This window comes from Camelus ferus, chromosome 14 (genome assembly GCF_009834535.1).
Source record: "Camelus ferus isolate YT-003-E chromosome 14, BCGSAC_Cfer_1.0, whole genome shotgun sequence".
NCBI classification, from domain to species: Eukaryota; Metazoa; Chordata; class Mammalia; order Artiodactyla; family Camelidae; genus Camelus; species Camelus ferus.
The window spans coordinates 15,207,477-15,235,394 of NC_045709.1; the positions used below are offsets into that span (position 1 = coordinate 15,207,477).

The 27,918-nt window shown below is 32.8% G+C and overlaps 1 protein-coding gene across 11 annotated transcripts in view; it reads right to left on the reverse strand.

Annotated features, from left to right (window-relative positions):
• NBEA (neurobeachin) overlaps positions 1–27,918 on the reverse strand; it is a 536,625-nt gene that overhangs the window by 274,578 nt on the left and 234,129 nt on the right. For all 11 annotated transcript variants that reach the window (XM_032496317.1, XM_032496318.1, XM_032496310.1 and 8 more), the window contains 2 exons: positions 25,378–25,439; positions 9,581–9,645 (listed from right to left, as the gene is read on the reverse strand). In XM_032496317.1, coding sequence (XP_032352208.1) covers positions 9,581–9,645; positions 25,378–25,439 — 127 coding nt within the window. The remainder of the gene's footprint in view (positions 1–9,580; positions 9,646–25,377; positions 25,440–27,918) is intronic.

The window sequence follows — 27,918 nt, forward strand, 5'->3', positions numbered from 1 at the left end:
TGACCTTCTCTTTGATAAATTTCCCAAGCTCTTCTGTGCTCCTTCAATGGTATGGGTCCTTTTCCAAGGGAAAAGGACAACAGTGTTGCAAATACTATAAATACAAGTCCCAATAAGAGCGTTTTCCTTGATTAAAAAATACAATTTCTACGGCTGAATCTACCAGTATAAATTCTAGGAACTAGACAATAAAGCAATCTAAAACACATTTCCTTTGGAAAAGAAAGGCGACACTAAGTAACACATGGCTTTTATCTTTACTTTTCCCACTTGTAAGTAGTGCAATGCCCCAGGAAGCCTCTAAGCAGGTCATTATCACCACTCTGTCCTACTACTTGTGTGCATGTGTATGTTAGTGTTCTGCATAAAACGTGCTATAGACAGAGGGAGCAGTGACACACTGTATTGCGAACACAGAAGACTCACTGGTGCTCCTAATGGGATGTGTAAAGTAATCTAGTTTCTTCAACCTCCTTTGTCCATAGCCTTCAAAACCCAGCCCAAATGCCACTTAAATAAATAATAATCAAGGCAAATGTTCATTTCTTGAGTCCTTACTATGTGCCAGGAACATTGAGAATTATTTACCAGACTAAGTGCATTATAGGTATCATTTTATTGGATTTTTCCTTCATTTGATATCTTATTAGATAAGCATAATTAGACCCATTATACATATGAAGAAACTAAGGCTTAGAGAGATTAAGTAACTTGCCCAAAGTCACACAAACAGGCAACTGTGTTTAACTTGTTTGGGAAATGTGGCTTCTGACAGGGCATTCCAGAGTGAGAAAAGGCAAGGGACACACAGTTAGGCAGTCATTCACTCAACAATATTTCATCGAGGGCCTTCTTTGTGGTGGCAAATTACAATGGAATGTAAGTGTGACATAAGGGTACTTTAGCAGTAAACAGAGGGTGCCTAGTTCAGTGCGGGGAGGTAGGGAAGGCCAGGTAAGCAAAAGCCTTGCAGGTTACGGTACAGGACTTTACAAGTAATGAAGCACTACTGTAGGGTTTTGTTTTGCTTTTTAAGTCAGGTTTATTGAGGTATACTTTACATACAATAAGGTTAACTCTTTCTAAATGCAGTTTGATGAGTTTTGACAAATGCATATTTAAGGCAGCCATCATCAGAATCAAAAACATTACCATCACCCGAGGATATTCCTTTGTGCCTTTTATCTGCCATTCACAAGAATGAGGGGACTGTTTTCTGTCCCTGTAATTTTGTCTTTTCCATAATGTCATATAAATGGAATCATATAGTATGTCTTTGCGCTTTGGCTTATTTAGCTTCACATAAATACTTTTAAGTTCTATGTATGTTGTGTGTTATCAGTAGCTCAAACCTTTTTATTGCTGAGTAGTATTTCATATAATGATATACTTTTATCAATTTACCAGCTGATGGACATTTGGGTTATTTCCTGTCTGTGGCTATTATGAGTAAAGCTGTTATGAACACTCACATATAGGCCTTACTGTGCACTTATATTTTCATTTATTTTAGGAAAATACCTAGACTTGAAATTATTAGGTCACATGCTAAGTGAATGTTTAACCTTATAGGATACTGACAAATGGGGTGTACCATTTTGCACTCCCACCAGCAAGGTATAGGTATTCCACTGGCTCCACATCCTCACCAAGGCTTAGTGTTGCTGATCTACTAAATTACCCCAGTGTAGTAGATACATAATGTTATCTCACTGTGGTTTAAAAGTGAATTTCCCAACAGAAAACTATGTGGAGCATCTTTTCATCTGCAGATTGGCCATTGGTGTACTTTCTTCAGTGCAGTGTCTGTTCAAATCATACACCCAATTTACATTGGGTAGTTTGTCTTTTTATTATTGAGTTGTAAGATCATCTCTCTTCCCTTCTATTGATCTATTTGTGTACTTTTACAAAAATCCTCCAACCCTGTTCTTTTTCAATTTGTTTTGGCTGTCATAAATCCTTTGTATTTTCACAGAAATTTAAAAATCAGCTTGCTGGTTTCTACCAAAAAAACAAAAAGCCTGCTGGAGTATTGATTAGGTTTGAGTCTATAGATCAGTTTGTGGAGAACTAACACTTTAATCCTATTGGGTCTTCTGATACATGTACACAATATATTTCTGTATTTATTTGTTTTTAATTTTTTTGCAGAAATATTTTGTAGTTTTTAATTGTACAAGTCTTTCACATATTTTACTAAGTACATCCCTAAGTATTTCATGTTTTTGATACTATCATAATGGTTTTATTTAAATTTCCAGTATTTCACATATATTATAAGTGTTACAATTTATTTCTTAATATTGACCTCATATCCTGCGGCTTTGTTAATTCACGTATTAGTTCTAGTAGCTTTTTTTTCAGGCAACTTAGAATTTTCTACTTGCCTGATTTAACTTGCTAAGACATCCAGCCCGATGTTCAACAGAAGCAGTCAATAAGAACATCCTTGAAGTGTTTTTGTTCTAGAGGGAAAGAATTTAGTCTTTCACCATTGAGTAGGATGTTAGCTGTATGTTTCTTGTAGATACCATCTGTTGCATGGAGAGAGTTTAATTTCTAGATTACTGAGAGTTTTTATCATGAATAGATGCTGAATTTTTCAAATGTTTTTTCCTACATCTAATAAAATATCCATGTATATTTTTTCTTTTTTAGTCTGTTGATATGGTATTTCACATTGATGAATTTGTTTTGATTATCAAACCAACTTTGCATTCTTGGGATAAACACCTCTTGCTCTTGATGTAATCTTTTTCATATATTGCTGAATTTGATTTTCCAAATGTTGTCAAGGATTATGACACCTATGTTTATGGTTTGTATTGGTCTGTAATTTCATTACTTGTAATGTCTTTGGTGTTGTTATCAGGTCTCATAAAATGAGCTGTAATATGTTACCTACTCTTCTGTTTCTAGAAGACTTTGAGTGTAATTAGTATCATTTCTTCCTTAAATGATTGGTAGAAATATGTATATTTTTAACATCAATCTGCTCTTAAGTGAGTGAAGTCCATTGTTTTTCTTACATTGTGCTAAGAATGAAAAAATCTGAACTTTGGAATAATGGACTGTTTATTTTGGAGTCTCATTTTTAAGTATGAGTAATTCTTTTTAAAAAATATGTCAAAGTTCCATAATCTTTGTGATACAGAAATAAACTCTATAAAATAAGCAGTAATAAGAAGATTATTGGTCATCACTTAAAAATTAGGAAAACTTTGACTCTATTTAAATAATATAAAGCTCAAAGAGAGATTATAATGTTTAAAATAAAATTATGTCCATATTTGCTTTATTAGATAATAAAGAATATAAATGTATTTTCTATTGTTTTAAATCTTAATTTTCACACAAAAAGCTAGGGTTGATTTTTTCTTTTTATCCCACACAGTGTGTCTATACTTATTTAGGTCCTGTCTCCTAAAAGACGCCTTCCACAATCATTGGTGTCCACTGAAACAGGTCCTTCTTCTAAAGTCAATGCAGTTTTTATATCACTATTTTGTACTTGGTTATACATTGTCTATGACATTTTGAACTGTTTAATTTTTTTCTGCATGTAAATCCTAACTTCTCAATTACAAATTACTTGGAGATGAAGATCAGATATAAAATGTATTTGTATCACTGCTAAAACTAATGAATATTTCATTAGTATTTTTTCAGGGTTTTATTTTCTGTATGTACTGTAATTACATAGGTGTTAAGTACTTCAGGAATGCCTGTACAGGTATTACACTACCTTTGGTAATTAGAAAATAACAACCATGTCCAGCTTGGACTGTGACTTTTTGTAACAGTCATGTTATAACATAAGTAATCTGATTTTTCACATGTTGGTCTGTACACAGCAACTGAGGGATATAAATCATCTTTGTATCCTTACTTTACCAACATGGGAACTAAACAGCCTATAATCAATGCTTCAATTCTCTGGAAACCTTGGTAAGAGTTTCTAGACTTACGGCTCAGGCCATGACTATATTCTTGTCTTATCTGGCTTGCTCAACCAATTCCTTTTCCTTTCACCTTTAGTGTATGCTTGGACTGACCACATACACTATACCTTCATATTAGCATTGGTTCTCCTGTTAGTTTACTTCTCCCTGTATCTGTTCTTTAAACAACATACCAGCCACCCAATGCAAAGGCCAACTCTACTTTCCTCGTTGCCAACTGATCCTGGTTGTGTCAGAATGGTGCAGAAAGTAAATTAAAGTTTTCTAATATAGACATGGATCATTTGAATCTCAGCTGGCATTTGTTTGCAATAATAAGCTAAGAAAAACAACAACAACAAAAAACCTTTATGTCTCTAAAGAAATGAGGGAAATAAGGCACAGAAATTATTATACCAAAGATAGGGTTCTCTCTGCCCTTTTTTTGTTCTTAAATGCAAAGAACTATGAGTGTTTTATAAAATATTACTTAACTCTCACCAAAGTTAAAATAATGGTGCCCAGAAGGAAACTATATTTAAAGTTCTCAAAGAAAGAAAAATCTCAATACACATGCATATGTAGTATATTTTAAACATGGTTAAAAATGTAATTCAAATAAACTTACAGTCACTAATTTTGAAATGTATTTCCTTTTTACTTGAAATCTAGCCATTATCAAATGGGACTTGGTTATTTTAGTTTTAGGTAAATAGCATTTTATTTATTATCAATGTCTAAAATTATAAGTCTATAAATTAGCAATTTTGTTTAAAATCTATATAATTAATTTTGTAAAAGCATAGTTTTTTTAAACCTATTTGTTTAGAAAACTTAACATGTTTAATAACTTACTAAATGTGTAAAATGAGTAACATAGTAGTAAGAAAAAGGTATAGATCAAACATTTCATGAAAAAAATACAGAGGAAACTGTTTTCTAGGAGTTCCCAGGTTTCTTGGTTCAAAATTTAATCAGAATCTCAACTCTAAGAAAAAAGTTTCTTTATCTTTCAGTTTCGGTTCTATTTTTTCAACACAGTTTTGGTGAAATCAAGTTGAAACAAACTCAAGGAATCCAAGCTTATTTAATTATTAAATAGCATTTGTTAAATTAAAGAGGATATTCAAGTTTGGGCCACATGATCACTGAAGAATTATACTTGGATGCACAATGCTTCTCTTCTTCAAAACCTAAGAAATTCAGGGTATATATTTTTCCCTATTTTAAAGGACGAAACAAAAAAGTGTATTCTTGTGAATCACAGATTAAATTCAGCGCTACACAAGAATACATTCTGGCTGGTTATGAATATTCATTACTTACATCCTATATGCTTCCATAAGAGTGATAAAGGTTTATTTTAGGCAGATGATTAATTTATTTCCAAAGATCACTCAAATTCCATAATTTAAAAGTCTTTCTTATTTGCTTTACAGTTCAATTCATATTTTAATAATTTAAAATCCAATTATTATTGCCAAGATATTATAGGCAATTTTACATCCCATTAACCTTGCTTTGTTTTAATTATAAAGATCCTTTGTTAGATTCCTCTAAATGATCCAGTTTATAATTTCAGCCTGTCCTAGGGAGTACTTTAATTCAGCTGCACATTCATCAACTGTTTTTGTCCTGTTAATTGTAGACAACTGCACAATTGCTTTCTCCAGCTATGATTGATGAATTATATTTGTGAGTGTAGCTGTTAAGTAGGATAAACATTTATAACAATTTCCACTTAAAGATTTTTATCTTCATTCCCACAAGGACATTGGTAATTAAAGACTGATATTCTAACAACCAAGAGGAATATTTTTTATATATTTCATTTTACACTATTAGAAAAAGTTAAGAAAATGTATGTCCATACAAATGAGATAGAAGTGTGTGTAAAGAATCTAATTTGTTTCTAACACAAAGTTGGCATCAACAAATAGAAGCCAGATAAACAGAGTAATGTGTCTTTACTGTAACTACACTCCAACTATCTAAACATGGTATTTTTTTTTGATCTGGAATTCCCAGTTCAAATTTATAAAGAGAAGGGTCTAAACTGAAAGGAAATGGACTAAGGATGAGAGTTAGCAAAATCCTGAATATAAATTATATGCAGTAACAAAACATAACCAAAAACCTTCCATTTTTAAGTGTCTATATTGTAGCAGTTGTAATCAATGTCATACATTACTTGCAACCTTCAGAGAAACAGGGCAAAATGTGAAACGATGTCAGAAGGAGATTGTGTTACATGCCTAGAGTCTGACAGTTTATCAACAGGAGAACTGGTATTTGAACTTGGTGCAAATAATATACATATGCTACATATTATAATAGGCGCTGTGGAAACAGCCTTAAAAACACACTATAAATAAACAGGCACTAACACTGACATTGTTTCACATCTTGCCTCATTTCTCTGAAGGTTGGAAGTAATATAAGGGTTTGGACAAATGTAAAATGATACATATCCCACTATTATAGCATCATACAGAGTAATTCCCTGCCCTGAAAATTCTCTGTGCTCTGCCTAGTCATCCCTCCCTCCCCCTAATCCTTGGCAAGCAGTAATCTTTTTACTGTGTCCACAGTTCTGCTCTTTCCAAAATGGCAGTTAGAATCATATAGTAGCCTTTTCAGATTGGCATCTTTCATCTAGTAATATGCAATTAAAGTGACTCCATATCTTTTTATGGCTTGACAGCTCATTCCTTTTTAGTGCTAATTAATAAATATTCCATTATCTGGATGAATCACATAAATAAATATTTACTTATCCATTCACCTACTAAAGGGCATCTTGGTTGCTTCCAAGTTTTGGCAGTAAACATCCACGTGTAGGTTTTTGTGTGAACATAAGTTTCTAACTCCTTTGGGTGGATACCAAGGAGCACAACTACTATATCCTATGGTAAGAGTGTTTAGTTTTATAAAAAATCACCAACCTGTCTTCCAAAGTGGCTGTACTATTCTGCATTCCCACCAGCAATGAATGAGAACTCCCACTGCTCCACATCCTCACCGGCATTTGGTGCAGTCAGTGTTCTGGATTTTGGCCATGCTAATGTATCTGTAGTGGTATCCGATTGTTGTTTTAATTTACATTTTCCTGATGACATATGATGTGGAACATCTTCTCCTATGCTTATGTTTCATCTATTTATCTTCTTTGGTCAGGAGTTTGGTAAGGTCTTTGGCTCATTTTCTAATCTAATTGTTTGTTTTCTTATTGCTGAGGTTTAAGAGTTCTTTATATACTGTAGGTAACAGTCCTTTATCAGATGTTTCTTTTGTAAATATTTTCTCCGGGTCGGTGGCTGTCTTCTCATTCTCTTAATATTGTCTTTTGTAAAGCAGAAGTTTTTCCTTTTAATGAAGTCTAGCTTAGCAATTCTTTCTTTCATGGATCATGCCATTTGAATTATAACTAAAAAGTCATCACCAAACACAAAGTCATCTAGACATTTTCCTATGTTATCGTCTACAAGTTTCATAGTTTTCCCTTTTACATTAGGTCTGTGATCCACGTTGAGTTAATTTTTGTGAGGAGTATAAGGTCTGTGTCTAGATTACTTTGGTGCCTGTGGATGTCCAGTTGTTCCAGCACAATTTGTTGAAAAGATGATCTTTATTCTACTATATTGCCTTTGCTTGGATACACATTTTGAAAACCCTGATAATCCCACCAATGGAAGAATGCACCCATCCAGATGAGGCTAAGTGCCCTGCCTTCTACTTGCTTTAACACCTATCCCAGCTCTATCACTGCATCCTTGTGTTACTGTACGTGCTGGTCTAATGTTTGTCTTTCCCTCTAAACTTAGAAACATATTTGTCTTATTCACTTCTCGATTCCCAGCTCCTAGAATAGTATTTGGTACGTAGTACTGAATAGACACCTGCTATGGTAATGTACACATGGTATGTTCTTGTGTATTTACAGCTAACCAAAATTCAGTGTTTGTTTAAAAATTATCTTTGTTGGAGGAACAATTAGTATAAAAAATGAAAACAAATCTAGAATGGCAGAAGGAACATTATGGTAAGCATTTTTGAGGCTTTTATGAATTTTTTTAAATTATAACTCTTTTCTATAATTCCAATTTCTTTCCTAAAACAAAACAAAATAAACCCCAAACACTATGACTGAACAACAAAACAGTTTCAAAAGCTAAAAAATCTCTGTTGGCAAATTTTTCACTCATCTCCTTTTCTAAGACAATAACTATAATCTTAACCTTAATGCTGAAGGTTCAGTCTGCTAACTCTTCAGGGTTACTGATGACAACAAAATTTTTGTTTTTTACTTCACAGTTGAAACAAATTAGCAAAACTAGCATGTATGTGAAGTGAGAGATTTCTATACGTCAATGAGCTAGCTGCCTGGACAAAAAAACTTTTTTTCTATTTTATCATTGCCTGAAGATGGGTAATAATAATTACCAATTCTTACCACAATAAAGTTTTCTAAGAACTATAGGGTATTATTATTTTTTATTTATTTTATTTATTTTATTTTTTATTTTATTATTCTTCTTCCTGTTATAAAAGAAAACTGATATTTTCCTGTATCATTTTCTTGGCAGTGAATGCAAATTTATTTTAATATATAGAGTTATAATATCATGATTAAAAATAATTCAATCATGAAATATCTAAATAAGAAATACAAAATAAAATGAATTGTTATGAAAACAGAGACTATTTCTCAGAATATAATGCAGTGATGGAAAAAATACTAAATTGCACTTAAGTTAATTTTTTAAAATAGGTTTTTATAGCATATACAGATGGAGTATCTTGCAAAATATTCTTTCACAACACCTCCCTTGAAAAATATTAAGTTTTATATAGAGTAATATTATTTCCTTATCAACTTAATTAAACATGGTTTCAAATAAGAAATAGATTATGTCAAATCTTCTGTCATTATTTTCCAAAGAATGCACAATATCACAGAAGAAACTCAAGTTTTATAGGATGCAGGTCTTTCGCTATAGAAGCTGTACATGTTACATGTCAAAATGGTGACAGTAACATCTGTCTTAATGTATCCATTGCCAATAAATTATTAGAAACATCACAGTGAACAACAGTCTATCATAAAGTGATAAATGCAATAAATAGGTTCAAACATAATTTCACCTACAATATCATTTTAACAATGGTATAAATAAATTCCGAACCAGACATACAGTTCCTATATTTGCCGTCCCTCACGGTTTTAGTTGGATCCCAGCTAGCATGACATGTTGGAAAACTATTTCACATGAACTGAAATGGGCTGAGGGAGCAAAGACAGAGTACGGCTCTGAAAACAGATGGGGTGGCAGATGGGACTGCAAACTGGGTTCACTTGATCTGCGTAAAACAACTTTACTACTTGGTAAGACGTGGCTCAGATCTCATATAAATCTTATAAACTTTGTCCCTTTATTTCATACATGCTTCCTCCCCAATAAATATATTTAACATTTAAAGCTTTGTTCCTTTAAAGCTTAAGTGTCTGTGTGATAAATTATTTAACAAAAATATATTTTCTTACACATTTTGGGAACAGATGGCAGGAAAGAGCAGTTGCCCAGTGGAATAAAATGTACACTGACTAGTTGTCTAAAAATTGTAAAATTAATTACCTTCCTTCATTGATGAGTTCAATAAATGCAAGTCCTGCATTCTTCTGAATAGAATTTTGCCATTCCTAAAAGGAGAAAGCAAACCAAGTGTAAGAAAAATGAGCATGTACATGAAAGTAACATCTGGTTTAAGGATCATGTTGTTGCTAATAACTTCCACGTGACAGTATTTATAAGTCTTTCTAAAAAATTTTTAACAAATGTTATTTTGTAAGAAATCACATTTTTAAAAGCAGCCCTGTAATACTTAGTTTAAAAGGTGTTTTCTGAATTCCTAGTAAATTCCAGGCTTGATGCAGACTGAGATAGAAAGTGCGATCACAGGGACAGAGGGCTCTCAGCTCAAAGCTTCCTTCCAGAAGAGACCAAATGATCAGTAATGGAATGACCCAGGGACCAGAAGCATTTGGGATGGAAAACTCCAGTCTCTAATACAGAGATTTTTCTTGTGATTGTAAGATGAAAATGAGAAATATAAACAATGTATTTAGATTGATTTGGCAATAAAAGGTTCCAGTGACATGCATTCCAAATGACTGAAGAGTACATAGAAAAAATGTTACAAATTAATTCTTTTGAAATCTGTAAAAAAAAAAAAAAGAAAAGAAAAAACTTAATATTAAAATTTTATCCAAATGCCATCTCTCTTTGCTGATTTAGATTAAAATGTATTTGTGCATCTGGCAGTTTCCTAGTTTCATCCTCATGAATACAAGTGACTGTTATATAATATTTTGAATTAGGAAAGTATATTGCTCAGTTTACACTCATTCTATGGCATATTTAGCATAAGTTTTAAACAATTTTTGTTATTAATTTATTATAGTGATTTCATTTTTGGGGTCTTTTAATTAAGCTGGTAAATCAAAATTTTTTGGATTAAAACATATCCCTTTCAATAGTACTATAAATAAAAACTTGCTTACTACATTTTTATTAAAAATCCTTCTTGATCACTCATGCCCCTCATCTATAGACTTTTCCTCCATGCTTTTCTACTAATAAAGTGCTGGCCATGAATTCATCTTCATGAAACACAGTCTCCATGTCAACCCGTCACTCTACTCCTGATCACATTCCCTTTGAAGGCTCTGCACACGTGCTGGGAATAAATGTGGTTCCCAAACTTAGGTACTTGGTAAGTAAATAATCCCTGTTCTAAGTAAATTTTTGAAGAAATTAGAAGAACAAATCCCGAATCTACATTTTCCCAGGAAAAAGAATCAACAATTTGGAAAAAGGGATGTGGTCGTCTGGGGACAATAATGACCTTTAAAAAGGCCTAAATAACTCTGTTTTTAGCAAAGCCATAGTGTTTTAGCTACCATAACTTTGACCTGAAATTAATCCAAATGACAAGATCATTACTGCATTTTACAGGCCTTATTAAAACTTCCAAATAATTTCTGTTGAAAACAATTATAGGCAGTACTTTTCCCCACATTTTAACAAAGTAACTTACTACCATCCTCATACGTTTTGTATATTCCCATTACATACAATCTATTTATTGAAAAACAATATCCCACACAATATGCAAATTTCTCAGGAATACTTGACATTAGCTATCATATTAGCTAAAGAGAAAACTGATTCTTATGTAACAAGAATCATGCCACTCTGAAGAGCAGGTTCTCACAACTTTTTAAACATGATTTTCTTTATGATGCTGTTGTACACCAAGTCTCTTTTATCAATACAAACTTCTCACGTGAATAGGATTTTCAAGAAGATATTTCACAAAGGACATATTCAGGTATTACATACCCATCCCAAATTATTCTGTGTCTAAAAGATCACAGTCTGACATGTTTTAAAAACCTCTGTTCTGATCAAACAAAAAAGCTGTGGCGGTGCCTTCAGCCCATGAGATGCTAATCTGAAACTGCTGATAGAGGAACTTGGAAATAAGCGTGAGCTAAGTTACAGGTACTAGAGGTTAAAGACTGTGAAAGCCAACGGAAGTGTATGACTGCAAGACTTCATTCAAGAAATTAGTTTTAGAAGCAAAAAGAGGAAATAATAGGAGACTGTTTTATGTATCTTTCCAGAAGAGAGACAACAAGCACCTAACCTAGTATTCAAATAGGGAAATGGAAAGTAAGAGACATTACAAAGGAGAGAGGCCAGACTGGATGAGAAACCAGATTTTAGGGCTAACGTAGAAGACTGGAGTCTAATGAGGTTACCATGGTTTTGACATGGATGACTGGGAGAACGGTAATATTATTATGAAAATATTCAAGAAGAAGGGTACACATTTGGGAAAAATTGTAAGGTTGCCTTAAGTTTATGTCTCTTGAATTTAGAATGATGTTAGTATACCAAAGAGGACTGTAGAATTTGAATTATTTACAAAGAAGTATTAACCGAGGCACAGCATTAGGCAAAAGTCTTCAAAGAACAACAAACAAAATGAGGATCAAAAGACCTAGGCTGATTCTTGGGAACCATTCACGTTTTTAAGATTAGAAAAAGAAGCAGTTGAAGGGGATAAGAAAAGATCTAGCCATATTTAAAACCAGATGCAAAATATTACAGCATTGTTCAGAAGAAAATAATCCACGTGTGCATATTGCTTGGGAAAATTTTAAAAATACAAGATTTTAAAATCTCTAATATTATTTTCTTTTTTATTAATGGTAAGAAGTAAAAATTTTAATGTAACACACCCAAACAAGGCACATCATCAGAAAATTTTAGAACACCAGGATTAAGGAAAAGGCTAATAAGAAGAAAAATATTTATACAAAGAATAAAGAATCAAGAATCAGAAAGACACTAGACTTCTCAACGGCCACACTGGAAGACAAGAGAAACGAGAACAACGCCTGCAGCATCATGAGGAACGTAACACTAAGTACGCTATTTCCAGCCAAACTATCCATAAAAAATGAGGACAGAAGAGTTACATTTTCAGACATGAGTAAACATTTATTTTTCATCCACTCTCTTTCAAGAATCTACTGATGGTATGCTATGCCAGAAAAACGAGTAGATCAAACAGGAAAGACAAGATTATGTTGTGACAGCCCCCCAAGTCTCAGGGGCTTAAAAAACAAAGGTTTGTTTCTTGCTCTAGGTCCACGTCCACTGCCTGTGTTCAGCTCTGCTTTGCCATCACCCTCGCCCTGGGAGCTAGACTGACAACGTGACCACTGTCTGCAACATTACAGGCAACCTAGGTGGAGGGGAAAGAACATGGATTAAGGGTCACTGGCTCTTGTAGCTTTTGCCCAGAAGTAACACATGTCACTTCTCACATTTCTGGTCAGAGAAAGTCACATGACCAAGCTTCAGTTCAAAGGAGCAAAGGTGTGCGTACCCACCAAGTGCTCAAGGTATAGGAAAGAACCAAACATGGGAACAACCCTAAACATGAGTCCAAGGGAAGGTATCAGATAAAAGGCAGACACAGATCTAAGAAACAGTTCATAGAACTATTGTAAAGTTAATCCAGTTTCTGTGAAGAATCAGGAGAGACCTGGACTATATGCAGACTAACAGACTGTCAAAAAGGAAAAAATTTTTATCAGGTTACAGAGAGGTTTTGAATACAGAAGACGTCTTTTGAATGAAAATTCAGCATTGCAGTGCAGATCTTTTTTTTTCCTCCAGAACTAGTTTTGAAACTAAACAAGCAATGTAATTCTTAAATTTCTTTGACAGCAGTGTGATGCTACTGAAAGGCTTTGTATTTGAGTTCAGTTCCTTCCTCAGAAGACCTAAAATTACAGAACAGCTATTCTCTCAAAGTTTCTTACCTAAAGAAGAGCTTACATTAGAGAGGAGGGCTGAAGTCTTGCCCGAGAGAATTTTCTTGAACCTTTTTGTGATGGTTGAGACTGTTACTTTCTCACTTTATTCTCCCAAGTTGTTCAGATTTTTTTTTTTAAAAAGTAAGCATTAGAAACCAATCACACTGTTTGCACCTTATTACACTGTCAATTTCACCACCTGTCAGAAAGGTCAGGTATGACAAAAACACAAGAGAGTTCCCTGTCTTTGGTGACTAGGATGCAGTGGGTGGAAGCCTGATTGCACTGGGTTGGTGAATAAAAGGGAATTGAGGAATGTACTCTTTCAAAGAATTCTGTGGTGAAAGCTAAGAAAAAACAGGATAGGCGGCTGAGAGAAAGACAGGTTCATAATTTTTAGGGTAGAGAGTTGTAGATTACAGAGAATGAGAGAGTCAGAGAAACACTGATTACAAGAGAGAAATGGTGACAGGGAAATCTTGAAAAGGCATTAGAGAATAGGGTGTCTTGGAAAGGAATAAGGTCAGTCCTCACTTCAGAAAAAGAGTAAAATAAGTGTAGATGAAGTTTTTCTTTACTTGTTCACATAGAAAGTAGTCCACATTAGTATTCAGGAAGGGACTCTGACTTAAGTAATACAATTGTCAACTGTTCAATAATTGTCTTCTAAAAGAATGCGAACTCCTTGGTCTTTCTGCTTTGGTCTTTTGAAGTGAAACGTGGTTTTAAATCCTAATATTTAATTTTTAGCACCTGCTACAGCATAAGACACCTAAGTACTACTCACTAAATACAATGATTAGTGATTTACTGGGTGAGCTGCAATTCATATGCAATTCACCTCTCGTCATTATCAGAGATGTGAGGTCATATGATAGGTAATAAAACCTCTTAAAATGTTCCTATGAAGGACACTCATAACTAACTGAACATAGTGTTCCCCTACACCTATGGAAGCATGATCTAACTGGGTTCTTTTTCTGGGGAGACCTGAGAGAGCATTCTAAATGGCAAAAAGAAGAAAGGATCTCTCTCTCTCTCTCTCTCTCTCTCTCTCTTCCTCCAACCATAGGAAGAGAAGATACTTTCTGTTCTCTGCATCCAGGCAAGAAAGCTTACAGGCTCTGTGTATCCTGCTCTTCCGCCACCTCTAATATACTGCTTTTCCTTCCTCAGACCTAAGTAGTTTATCTAACACTTATTACAGGATGTTAAGACAACAAAAGCTGAAATACCAATTCTCCAATAAAAGAGTTTAATTTAAAACTTGCTAGCTTAACAGTATTTTCCACATGCCTCTACAACTTCACTTTTATGTTCTATGCCCAAAATATACTATTAGATTTTAGATACTGTAACTTTGAGGGAAGAGCTGTATTTTATTCATGTGGTAACCACAGAACCAGAAGACAGACGATGAAATTTTCAGTGACTATACTACATCATTGAGGCAATCAGAGTGCCATTATAGAAGTTTAGTGACATTAGACTGAAAACAGAAAAAAATTAAATTTTATCCTTATATATAAAAGTTAAGAAATATCTCCTGGTATTTTTTCTTGGTTCTAGCAGCTATTTGCTTGCCAAACATGAATATTTTCTTTTCTACCACAGAAGCCTTCTGGGTATGCTTTACAATGTGAAGGCTGCGTGGACACGAGTAGTTCTGCAGGCCTGGACCTAAGCAAAGATCAAAGTGGATGCCACCTAAGTTAAAAGAGTTTATGTTATCCTTAAATCAGTGGGTTCTCAATTCTGACTGAACAAAAGACTCAATAGGAGTGTTGTTAAGAAGCACCAGTAGTATCAGAATAATCTCTAAAGATGGAGCCCAGACATCAGTATTATTTTAAAGCTCCCCAAGTAGTTCTGATGTGAAGTCAGTGTTGAGAACCACTGAATTAGGTCACTTCTCCCTCTCAACAAGACTGCACACGCACAACCCTCAGAGTTCCTAACTTGCCAGCATGGAGTAATTTAGTGTTATGAAGCAATGTGTATATTTCTCTTTAAATTGTTCAATTACTTAAATTCCTTCTACTCATTTGTAAAATAGTATACTACAGCATTATAATTACATCATAATTATTGAAGCATCCACATCTCCGAAATAAGGCCATTACTGAAGTTCTTTACAGCTCTGACATGCTATTTCATTTCTATAAATGTAAGACTGAAAGTGCTACCTTATAACAAAGATGTAAAAAATGAGTAATGAAAGGTTATGCAGTGATTATATCCCTTGGCACTGATACACACTTGTTTCTGCATTTCAAAAAGTATTTCTTTAATGCATATTACTATGTAACTGATTCTAGGAGTTCAAAAGAATAGTTAGGTAAAATATTGAAAGGGGAGTTACACAAAGCTTTGTGACAGGACAAGTGCACAGCACAGAGGAGGAACTGAGTGTACGCTGAGAGTTAAGAAATGGGATATAGCTGGACAGGGAAAGGACACTTTAATCACTGTCCTCGCTCCCTAACAATTCTGACATGTAGACTTAGAGAAATTACTTAAAACAAGGCAAATGGATACATGAGAATGTATACAACGGGATAATAATAATAATTTATCATCATTTCAACAAAGACAGTCTCTTGGCAATGACAGGGAAAAAATGTATATTTAAAAACCTTACCTACAAATCATTCCAAAGTCTTTTTTCGCCTCTTGAGAAAACACACAGACACACACATACACTCACTTGCTCCACTACTGAAGAAAACGAACAGCCATACAAAAAGGCGTAAATTAAAAGTGGCCATAAGATTTTTATCTTCATGGGGAAACATACTAAACTGGCTTCGAATGCCTGCAGAGAGCTGCCAAGTCTTTGGACAATTTTGTCACAATTCTTAACTCTTCTACACGGATGCATAAAATTTCCTCAAGATGAAGGACTTTTTCAGAGAATTGGATATCAAGTTAAGGACCCTTTGAAACTAACACTTTGAAGACAAATAGGTTCCAGAAGGATGACAATGAAATCCCTATGTTTTCTTCATAATCATTTTATGGTAGTTAGATAACCCAGTAGAAATATTAGACCCAGCCCACAGTTTTTCCCCCATCAGTTTTTCCTCTTTTATGTCAGTTTAATGCACATTTCTCATTCCCTTTTGTTTTGTAGACAGTTAAGTAAACCAGTGTAATGTCCTTAAAGACTTAATTCTTCTCATATTTTTTGAAAACATGGAAATATTTCAAGGTAAACATGGGAGGTCATATTGAGATCTTAAGTCTTCTGGAACTCCATAATCATTTTTTATTTCCTATATCCTTAATGTCTACTTATCATTAATTGCCACTAAAAGAAGTAGGTACATTCCTCAAAAGAGTTTATACAAATGTTCATTATAACTGGCATGTTTATAAATTCTGTGCAATAAATTAGAGAAGTTAGTAAGTACAGGGACTGAGATAAATAATACAACGCAGAGCAAAAAACAGGGATGAGTAATGTTTTCAATGTAAGCAAAAATAAAAACTAATAAAAAATGAAAATATTCAAAGTATGATTTTTTTCACTTTCATTGCTTATTTTTATAAACATCTTACTAAAAGCACTGTAGGAAAAAACTAAATGTAAGAAATGAATAATCAATGATCGGTACAAAGAGATTATCGATATGAAGGTCAACCATAGAAAAATGATTAGGCAATACGCAAATATATCTAGTTGATTACTAAAAGATGAGTTAGTGCATCACATAAAGATAAACATAATGAGGTTTCCCAGGATCTCGGTAGATTGTTAAATTGTGTAAATAAATTTAACACAATTTTTTATTGTGCATATTCTTATGAATATATAACAGATACACATATATTTATGTTTGTATTTATAGTGAAAAATAATCTAGGTTGTTTTACAATATATTTTTTAAACAGAGCATTTTCTATAACTATGAATATATGAGCATATTTATATTAGACATATGAGCATATTTATATTAAATTGAGCTGTTGAGAATACTTCCTTATTAAGAAAAACTTGCTACTAGAAATGATCAGAAGAAATCAAGGAAATGATAACTTTATTAAATAAGAAAATAAAGAAAATGTTTCATGTTTTAAGATCTATGTAGGCAGGAAAACAGTAAAAGCTGGAATAGGGTTTTTTAAATGTAGTTTTGAAGAAAAAGAACTTTTAAAACTTAAAAACAATAAAACAAAATCCTATTCTAGTCTATAATCAGGGAAGTAACAATGACTGTTTTTCTCTAATTTCTATGATTTATCATGAAAAAGATAATTTACATTTGTTTAACTGAACACATTTCTTAAGACTTTACCGTGTATCTGAGTCATGACCAACGTTCAACTACTTTGTCTTAATTTACACTGTACTGTTGGTATCACTCTTCATGATGGCCTTTAAATGCCATATTTTTCTAGAGCTAAGAACAGGTGTATCAACAGAATGATACTCAAAACTTTATAACTTAAGTATAAGACACAGTAAAATATAAATATAAGGAAACTATACCATTAGCATCAAGAACTCTAGCCTATATATAACTATCACAAAAGTGCTCAGTATTATTAAACTGCTATGCAAGTTTAGCTTGTCAAAAAATGTCCATAGATAACCTAAAGAGAAAATAGACATTTAATATTTCTCAAGATGTACTTTCTGACACCTTTTATGTACTACTCAATTATTTTAGTTGTATAAGCCTAAATGAAAATAGATTCAAGTAGACATTTGTAGGCCAATGTTACGAGCAGCATTATTCACAATATCTAGAAGGTGAAAACAACCCAGTGTCCATCAAAAGATTAATGAGTAAACAAAATGTGCTATGTACAGTATACACAGAATGGAATATCATTGACCCATTAAAAAGAATGCGGTTCTGATACATGTTATAACATGGAAGAGCCTTGAAAACATGATGTTAAGTGAAATAAACCTGGCACAAAAGGACAAATATTTTATGATTCCACTTAGGTGATACAGAGAGAGAATAAGCAAATCATAGAGACAAAAAGTGGATTAGAGGTATCAGAGTCTAGGAAAGGAGACAGGGAAAATTGCTATTTAATGGGTAAAAAGTTTTGGTTTGGGGTGTTGAAAATTTTGGAAGTAATTTTGGTGATGGTTATACAACATTGTGAATATAATTAATGCCACTGAATTGTACACTTAAAAGTGGTTAAAAATGCACATTTTATGTTGTATATGGTTTACCACAATAAAAATAAATATATCTAATCATCTTGGGGACAGTGTTTTTCTTTCACTCATGAATTAACTCAATTAGTAATGAATAAATATCTATACTAAGTGCTGGACACTGTGCTAGGTGTGGATGACACAGTGAGGGCAAAACAGAAGACATCACTGGCAACAGAAAAATGAAATGAATTTTGTTTTGGTGTAAATCTTAGTAAAATTGAAATGAATAACACTCATAATGTGACCTTGAAGACTCTAAGGCTTTGTCATCCTTAAGTAGTCTTTCTTTTTGGATAGTTTTAAATAAACATTGTATAATTCAAAACTCATTTCATTAATGTTAAGTAACTGATGAGACTATACAACATTTATTTTCTCTAAATAAATTTCGGCTAAATGAAATGCTTCAAAAATGGAGGAAATACTTGACATGATGCTTACTCTAATGGAAATTCCAATGTAATGGATAAAGAAAATCATGTATTCATCACCTATAAGAGCACCTAATTAAGCGTGTAAACAGGTATCTATATTTACTATCTAGATACATGGACTTCAAATGCTAAAGGGAAAGATGGAGGGATTATAACCATATCATAGTAAACCAGAAAAGCCTCATGAAAGAAGAAAGTTTGAAATCGTTGGGAAGATGAGAGGTAACAGCAAGAATTTTATATTTTGATAGTAGTATTGGTTACATCAATGTAAGGAATGAAATTGCATAGATCCATATACACAAATGAATGCACATAAAATAGTGAAAACTGAACAATATATGTATCTAGTTAAAAGTATTGTACCAATACCAATTTCCTACTCTTGATTCTGTATTACATTTATATATTATTGTATTATTAGAAAAAGTTGGGAAAAGGGTACATGGGACTCTATTATTTCTGCAGCTTCTTGTTAATCTGTAATTAGTTAAACAACAACAACAAAATCACAGGAAAGTGTCTGAAGAATTTATACAATATAAACATAGAAAAATAAAAATAGGGGGAAAACAAACAAACCAAAGTAACTGGGAAGACAGGAAAGGGGTGGGCATTGTAGCAAAGGGTGGCATGGGTCTTAGGGCAGGAGATGGTCTGCCTGTGATGCAGGGGAGTCTGTTTACCTCAGAATAGACTACAGGCCCTCTCCTCTGCCACAGAAACCGTAGCACTCTTAAAGATTATCCACAGGTGGCCAAGGCTTACCAGCTGCTTTTTGCCCAATTTTAGTAGAATTATGAGAATTCAGACATAAGAAAAGGCTTATTGTTTCTCCTATATATTTTACTATTTTCACACAGATGAGCTCAGAACTTTTGTTCACCCATCATTTTCTTTCTCTGTTTATACATTTGGGTTGGATATGAACTAACTAATATAAGGATGAAAGTGTTGCATCATGTATGAGTAATATACATATTAAGGTAGCAATTTTATAACACAAAAATTATTGACTCACTGAATTTATTATACCTGCCGATTTCTCCAGAAGTTGAAATAAAGAAATCAACACTAAGAGGCCTCATGGAAGTGATCAAAGCAATCGGAGTTACATGCTCTTTAAATCTTGGATTAAATTTTCATAGGGGGATGGTGTAAATAATCAGGTAGATCGCAGGTACCTGAGTCTGCTCCACTGCTGCAAATGTTCAACAGGCATTTGCCCCAAGACACTTTAAACAGACGTTTTCTGATTATTTCATACTTCCATCTTCTTTTTTCTTTAAAATATGTACATTTTTACTGTATAATTTACTCCATATTTTCTAATAATTTAAAGTCTTTCTTATGACCCTTGTTGAGAATAATCTCTATGTGTCACAACATTTTCAATTTCCTGCTTTACTTTTATTTATACTTAGGATATATCACAAACTTTCTAGCAAGAAAGATGATATAACCATAGCAACTCCAAAAAACTTTAAATGCATAATTTGCCCCTTTAATTTTGAGATGACTTATACCACAGATGAGAGTTGAGGTCAGGCACTGTCAGAAAAAAAGGCAGGGATTTCTTAGATACTTAGGAATAAAACAGTGGCTTTATTCCTTCTAAAAACAGGCAGAACCTGTAAAAGCAAACACCATGAACTACTGAACACGATTTGCAAGTTAGAAATTTCTTATCAATTTCAATTCTTGGCTATTAACATACTATAACATTTATCTTAGAAAACACCCTTGAGGAAGTATTGTTTCATGTATTACCTGGAAATGAGTAGTTCCCTACGTCACACATAAACCCAGATAAATATATTGTCTGGCTGCTTAATTACTGATACGATCCAAATGAGGCTGGCTACTGGTCTGAGCATATAGCAGGTTCACTTCTCTCCGGATCTTTGCTCAGACTGAATCTCCTTCCCTGCTTAGGCCATGTAGAAAGTCTATTAGCTTCAAGGGGTCCATCTTTAGTTCACCTTAATAAAACTTTCCATGAAAATCTAATTTTTGATTCACAGGGTCAATTTTCTGAACCACACATGGTTAGCAGTTGACTATATTCAATTTCAAATATCATGCCACAATTTTTTATTCTTCCTCGATTTCAAATTCAGCTACACAACAGGCAAGTTCCATAGACAACATCAGATTCTTTAAGAATAAATCTTTAGGAAATACTACAATGCTAAAATAAAAAGCAGTCACTAAATAAAAAGTAACATTATTCCATTATGATAATTAGGATTTCGTATTTCCAAAGATGCTTGAAAAAGTTTAGTCCATTCTTAGTTTTCTTACATTTACAATCTTCCTATTTTAAACACTAAAAATCCTTTTAACATTGAGTACCTATTCTTTAGTAGGCCTCCATACTCATCTTATGTATGTCTTTGTGTTTCAATCTTAGGTTTATTATAGTTAGAAGAAAAGCATCCCTTTTTCTTTTGTACCATCTGAATAAACTGTATCAAATTGGAGAAAAATGAAAAATTTAAATGTTCAAAGGCCAAATCATTTGAAAAAGGAAGACTGTTCTTCAGTTGTGGTTCTTTTGTAACTGTTGTGTTTAGAAGTCCTGGGTTATGGCCTTGATCACATCACTGAAGTCACTAGAATCCTTTTTATTTAAGTATATGAAGTATTTAAAAAAGCATAAAGGCAAGCAAAACCACAAAATAATTCATGTTAGTAACTTCATATACAGATTCTAAAGAGACATGCAAGGCTGACTTCTATTTTATGTTATTTATATATTTTTAGGTTTTTAATGAGAATAAAAATGATTTATTAAGCACACATTTGCTTAATCAGTGCTTCAAGTCAGAAAGTCTTTAAATACTGAAAGACATTATTTTTTTTACATAAAAGCTTCTCAATTTATAAAACATTTTTATTGACAGATAAGGCACAGAAAAATGCAAGTGACATCTGCTAAGCTTTACTTATGAAAACTTAAAGAAATCCTATGGGATAACATCACTCAATTTTTCCTGGAGTACCTCTGATGGAGACTTCCTAAAATAAATCTGGAAATAATTAGAAACTATTATAGTACCTTAAAAGTTTACTTGAAGACGAAATCTGCTCTTCATCAACGAGCACAATACACTCAGAATAATGTAATCAAAAAATAAGGTACACATACAGGATAATGAAAATCACCTCAACCACATCTGATTGTAAAACTTAAAAAAAAAAAGTCAGAGGACAAGAGCTGACCTGTGAGATACTCAAGAACTCTGGGGGAAACACTGTATTAACTGATTAAGGACTGATTTTTCAAAACACTATATATTAGTTATTTTGCTTCAGTTCACTTTACTCCTATTAAAAAAAAAGATACTACCAAATGCATTTTCATACAAATTGAAAGGCAAGAAGAATAGTTCATCCTAAAAATTTATTTCTATGTCATAAGATCTACATAGAAAAGAAAAATATCCATACACAGTAAAAAAAATGCTTTGGGTATTTATGGAATAATAAATGCAATATAATGATAATGCTAATAGCATCTTAAAACTTAAAATATGTTTTCCACAGAGACCTAAAATTCCACGGGGGGGGGGTGTAGACTGGATGGCATGTCCCTTAGAGTTTAAAAGACTGTCCATATGAACTGAATTATCCTTGACAAGTACCTTCAGACACTTGTAATATGATCTCATGTAAATTTAGACCATATTTTGCACACAAACCACTGGCAACAGTAAGTTTATTCAGGAGCTCAGATTAAAAGGAAAGAAAAGCTGATATCCTTAATAATATGTAGTAGTTAAAATGAAATTTCCGAAATGAAAAGCATAAAAATAAAAGCATCTAATGTGTTGTAACAAATGAAAGAAAAACAAATTCTGCAAGAAATGGTGCATTTTCCTTTCCTTTTTCAACTCTTAGCTACCTCTCCAAACAAAATGCTATCCTTCTATGTTTTATCCAGATTTAGAAAAAGAGGACATTTTAAGCAAATGAATAAACCAGAAAATTCCATTTGTATTGAAAACTTATTTCAATTAAGAATTAAACCAAGATAATATCTCAGTTCTATTTCCCACTGTGGGAAAAATATATACAGTTCATCAAGATAGTTACTTATTCAGATTTTCAGCTATCTTATTAGCACTAAGAACTGCTGATCATAATAATATGGAGGTATCAATAGTTACAAAGGACTGACTTGTAGAATAAAACAAAAAGACCACTCAAAACTCTGCATCTTAAAGATTCCTCAGCACTGTGTCTGCCTTGGCACAAAGGCAGCCTACAGAACCATGCTGAGTCTACAGGGACCAGCTTCACTGTTGAAGAGATGCATTAAGGCCTCTAGAAGAGAACTCAGCTTTGGAGGGGCTGCTGTGCCAAGCAATCTTCACAGCATCAGCAACTGTACGTGTTTCTATTTACTGGAAGTCTGCTACTGCTATGGTCGCCTGGCTAATGGGTGGAAACAGGATATAAATCACCATGAATTTGAGCAGTAGAGAAAAATGACAGATTATTTCAAGAAACTTTCAAGACACGTCCATTTTTTGTGTGTCCTCAAAACCAAGGTTTTATACATCTGTGGAACAATTAATGATCTGCAAAAGATGTTTTTATAAGCTAATTTAAAAGTATAATAGTAAACTCCTCACACTTACATTGCACTGAAGGAAGACCAGTCATTTGTTTCTTTAAAAATATTTTGTGGAAAGCAAAGTTTCAGTTTAAATCGAAAATAAAACAACTGGAATTTCTTTGTTTTTTAAACAAACACTTTAAAAGTCACTTAAATGAGGTATATTTAATCAATTAACCACTTGAATATTTAAAACACACTGAATTATTTTAAAAACTCAACTTAAAAATCAAATTGAGAGACATGTTTATAATACTGCTTTGCTGAAACACTGAAAGAAAGTGCACTGCATAGAGAGCTTAAATTTCTCACTCTTCCTTTCAATCAATATCTGAGGCAAAGTTTCATCTCTAGGGCCCTTAATGGCAGGAATTCCTGGAGCCAGCAAATGAGTAATGTTAAACCTATGATTAGATGATGAGGCCATCAAAGACACTAAACCCTAATGCTACATTCTTCTTTATTTCTCTGAGCTGCAGTGAAACCAAGAGCTAAGGAAGAAGCAATTTTACACTATTTTTTTCCCCAAAAAACCATTTTTTAAAAAATAGGCATCATCAAGAACCTCAAAGGTCCAGAGAGAGCTCACAGAATGTCTTCTGAACTCAGGACTCTGGCATTAGGTAACAATTTTCAAACGCCCTGCAGATGAACTCCTGTTTTCTCTAACTTCTTCCTTATTAATATTCTTCCTGGATGAAAAGGGGAAAACGGACCTAATGATTTCCTTATGAATATATTCTTGAAGAAAGCAAACCTGAATACTGAAAATCAATAGGTAAGTTTTTGGTTGTTTTGTTTTTGCTGATGCTTTAAAGGGTCAATTGAAGCCATATTGTTGTTTATTTGGAAGTTAGTTGTGGTTTTAGCCAGACCTTGGGTCAGTAACTAGAAACGGTACCTCTCTACTGAGGAAACTAGGGATAAATATAATAACTACTTATTACAAACATACATAGAATCTTTTTTCATTCTCATATTACAAAATATTTAATACTTATGTGAAAATCAGCATCACTAGGAGACTTGGCAAAGCTGGCAAGAAGAAAGACGATTAGGTCCCTATTTTAGTTATCAGAAAAATGTTACATATATACAGACATACGTATGGTTTCTTATAATTGCTTTAAAAATACCCAACAATTACAATTCTATTTTTAATTCTGATTAGTAAAGATAAATGGTATAAGATTTTTAGAATTTAAACTGTACAATTACATTAAATGTAATTGTACAAATGTACAAATGTACATTAAAAAGGGGAAAGCAGTAAGGAATTATATCAAAAACCACTCACTAATGAGCTGCATTTTATACTTTGGCTATTGCATAAAAAAACTCTTGTTTTCATTATCTCTAATAGTGAAAAAGAAACCATGAACATCAATTTTATGAGTATCAATGAATATCATTTATATGAATATTAATGAACATCAGTTATAAATATTAGTGTATCATTTATAAAAGGAGGGGTGTAAAGAAGGGTATCAAAATATCTGTAACAAAGTACATATTTTTGCAGACATTAAAAAATAGGGAACAATAGAAGGCTAGGTAAAGTGGGAAAGAGTAAGATAGCTAAAGAAGCGGAAGGGAGAGGGAGACTAATTCAGTATTTGTGTGGTAAGATCATCTGCATAAAATATACCTCAGTATGATTTGTTTTATCTATGAGATGATAGATAGAAATGTTTAAAAATATATAAACACATAGATAGATATTCATGTCCATCCTCTTTGTGACACAAAACAATCCTCATATAGTGTAATGTAATCAAACAAATGAGATTTCATACCTGAGAACAAAGCAGCATAACAAGCTCAACCACAGACGTGCTGGACTTCATACAAACAAGGCCTGCAGCAAAGAAAGGTGAAAAAAAAATGAAATTACAATGGTAGAAATCATCATTCCAAGTCAATTCATAATATAGTTTTAAGTTATAAAATCTTACTTTAAAATCAAATTCCTAAAATAAAATGAATGGAAACATTCAGTAAACATATTTGTATAGGAACACATTTTCACACCATTGATTTCCAAATATTCAGATACTCAAGAAGATGTGAAGAATACTAAAAAATTGACTTCACACTTGGATTATCTATTTGGTGAAGGCATTTCCTATATTTAAACAAGGTGAGGGTAGTTATCATAACTGATGAGTTGGTTAGAGCTCCTTTTATTCCAATGGCATTTGCTATATGATTGTCTCTTGGAGTACAGGGCAATAGTCACTGAAGATCTACCTAAATTTTCCTCCAAAAGACAAAATTAAAAATATTTACAAACAGGTAATCCTTCATAGGTTGTCAATTGTTAAATAAATTTTATAATATTAAAAAAAGAATTTCACACACAATTAACATATTATGCAATGCTTTATAAAATCTTCCACTGTTCTGCTTCCAAAGTCTCTGACTAGACATCAGAAGAAAAAAGAATTAAATGTAATAATATATACATAATAATGGCTGTGACTCACTGATTACTTCCTATGTGCCTTGTTAAGTGCCTTATGTACAAGAATTCATTTAATTCTCACTTACATTCTGTCACCTACTGTTATTATTTCCATTCTACAGGTAAGAAAATACTCTTCTTAAAAACATTTTAAACACTGATTATTCATCAAGACTTTTTCCAATTAAAAGGATGACCGCTGTATAACACATAATAAGAAGGCAGATCATGATTAGCAGTATTTTTGAAGTGCCAACGTAGAGAAAGCTGTAACCAAGGATTAATAACAATCTCAGGAGGAGAGTATGTTAATCATGATGTTCGCTAATTTATGATATTTTTTTAAAGTTTTTAACTGTTTTTTAAATTAATAGACTCTTTTTTCTTTTTATATGAAGACAAATACAATCAGTAAAAGCACTGTATAGTAAGAAATGCCAAAATCCTACATTAGCTGTTGCTAAATGGAAAGTTGAAGCAAAACCAGTTTTCTTCTTAAGGTGATTTCAATAAAGAGTCTCAAATGTCTTCCAGACACTAGCATGTATATTTATTGTAAGGAGTGAATAAATACCCTTTTGTGCCCATTCTGCTAATAACCCTATCCTTAATGTACAGACCCACAGAACAAGTTGTAAAAAGGCACTAGTATCCCATCTTATCAGATCTTTGGGCAGACAGTTAACTAATGAAATAAGTAGGCAGATGTGAAAAGCTCATTTAAGAGACAATTGTTGTAATTGATCAGCAATTCTCTTGCTCAGGAGTTAGAGAGTCAGAAAGATTAATGGGACATTTATCACCTGTTGGCTAGTCAACTATTTGAAATTCTGACAAAGAAAAACTAAGCAAAAGGCCAAAGGCCTATGCACAGCAAAAGGATCATAATTAAAATTTGTACTCCATATCAATTTAGATTTTAGACTGTAAGGCTATATGAAGAATGATTAGAATACATGGCTATACAATTTATGACTATATAAAGAATTATTCACCATATATTCTGTGTACTAGAGATTTTTAATACATAACAACTTGAAGTAAAAATTAGAAAAACACAATTACATTCATTTTTCATAGACTATTTCTTAAATGAACTTCTAAAAAACTGCTGTGTTGTAAGAATATCTGTATTTTTTCCAAACACTGTCATTCCATCATAAGGAAAACAAAACAAATGCTCCACCAATGCTTTGTTAAAAGAAAGTGACAACAAAATGATAGGACAGCAAAACTGCATTTTGCAAACAGCACTCCAGGTTTTTTTTTTTTTTTAATTCTTCCTTTCTTTTTTAATTGAAGTATAGTCAGTTTACAATGTTGTGCCAATTTCTGGTGTACAGCGTATAACAGTTCAGTCATACATATACATACATATATTTGTTTTCATATTCGTTTTCATTATAGGTTACTACAAGATATTGGATATAGTTTCCTGTGCTATACAGTATAAACTTGTTTATCTGTTTTATACATAGCAGTTAGTATCTGCAAATCTCGAAAAAGGCCATCATGATTTCAACTCAATAGACCCTTCACCTTTAGTAATGTGATTTGTCTGATTAGTTTTGAACACAACGAACTGAATGATAATCTATCCTCCTCAAAAAACAAAATGAAACAAAAACAAAAAACAACGACAATGAGAACACAAGCAGAGACGATTTTGGAACACTTACCAACCTTCAAAAATAATCATTCTGGTTGGAACTATTTCTAAGTGTTAACAAAAGTATTACTAAAACAAATAGATTTTTTATTTGAGATATAAGAGATATTGAAGATATTCAGAGATATTAGTGATACTGAGATATTAGAGATATTGAAAATATAAGCATTGTCTGATGAAACCACCTTTCACATTCCAAATAAA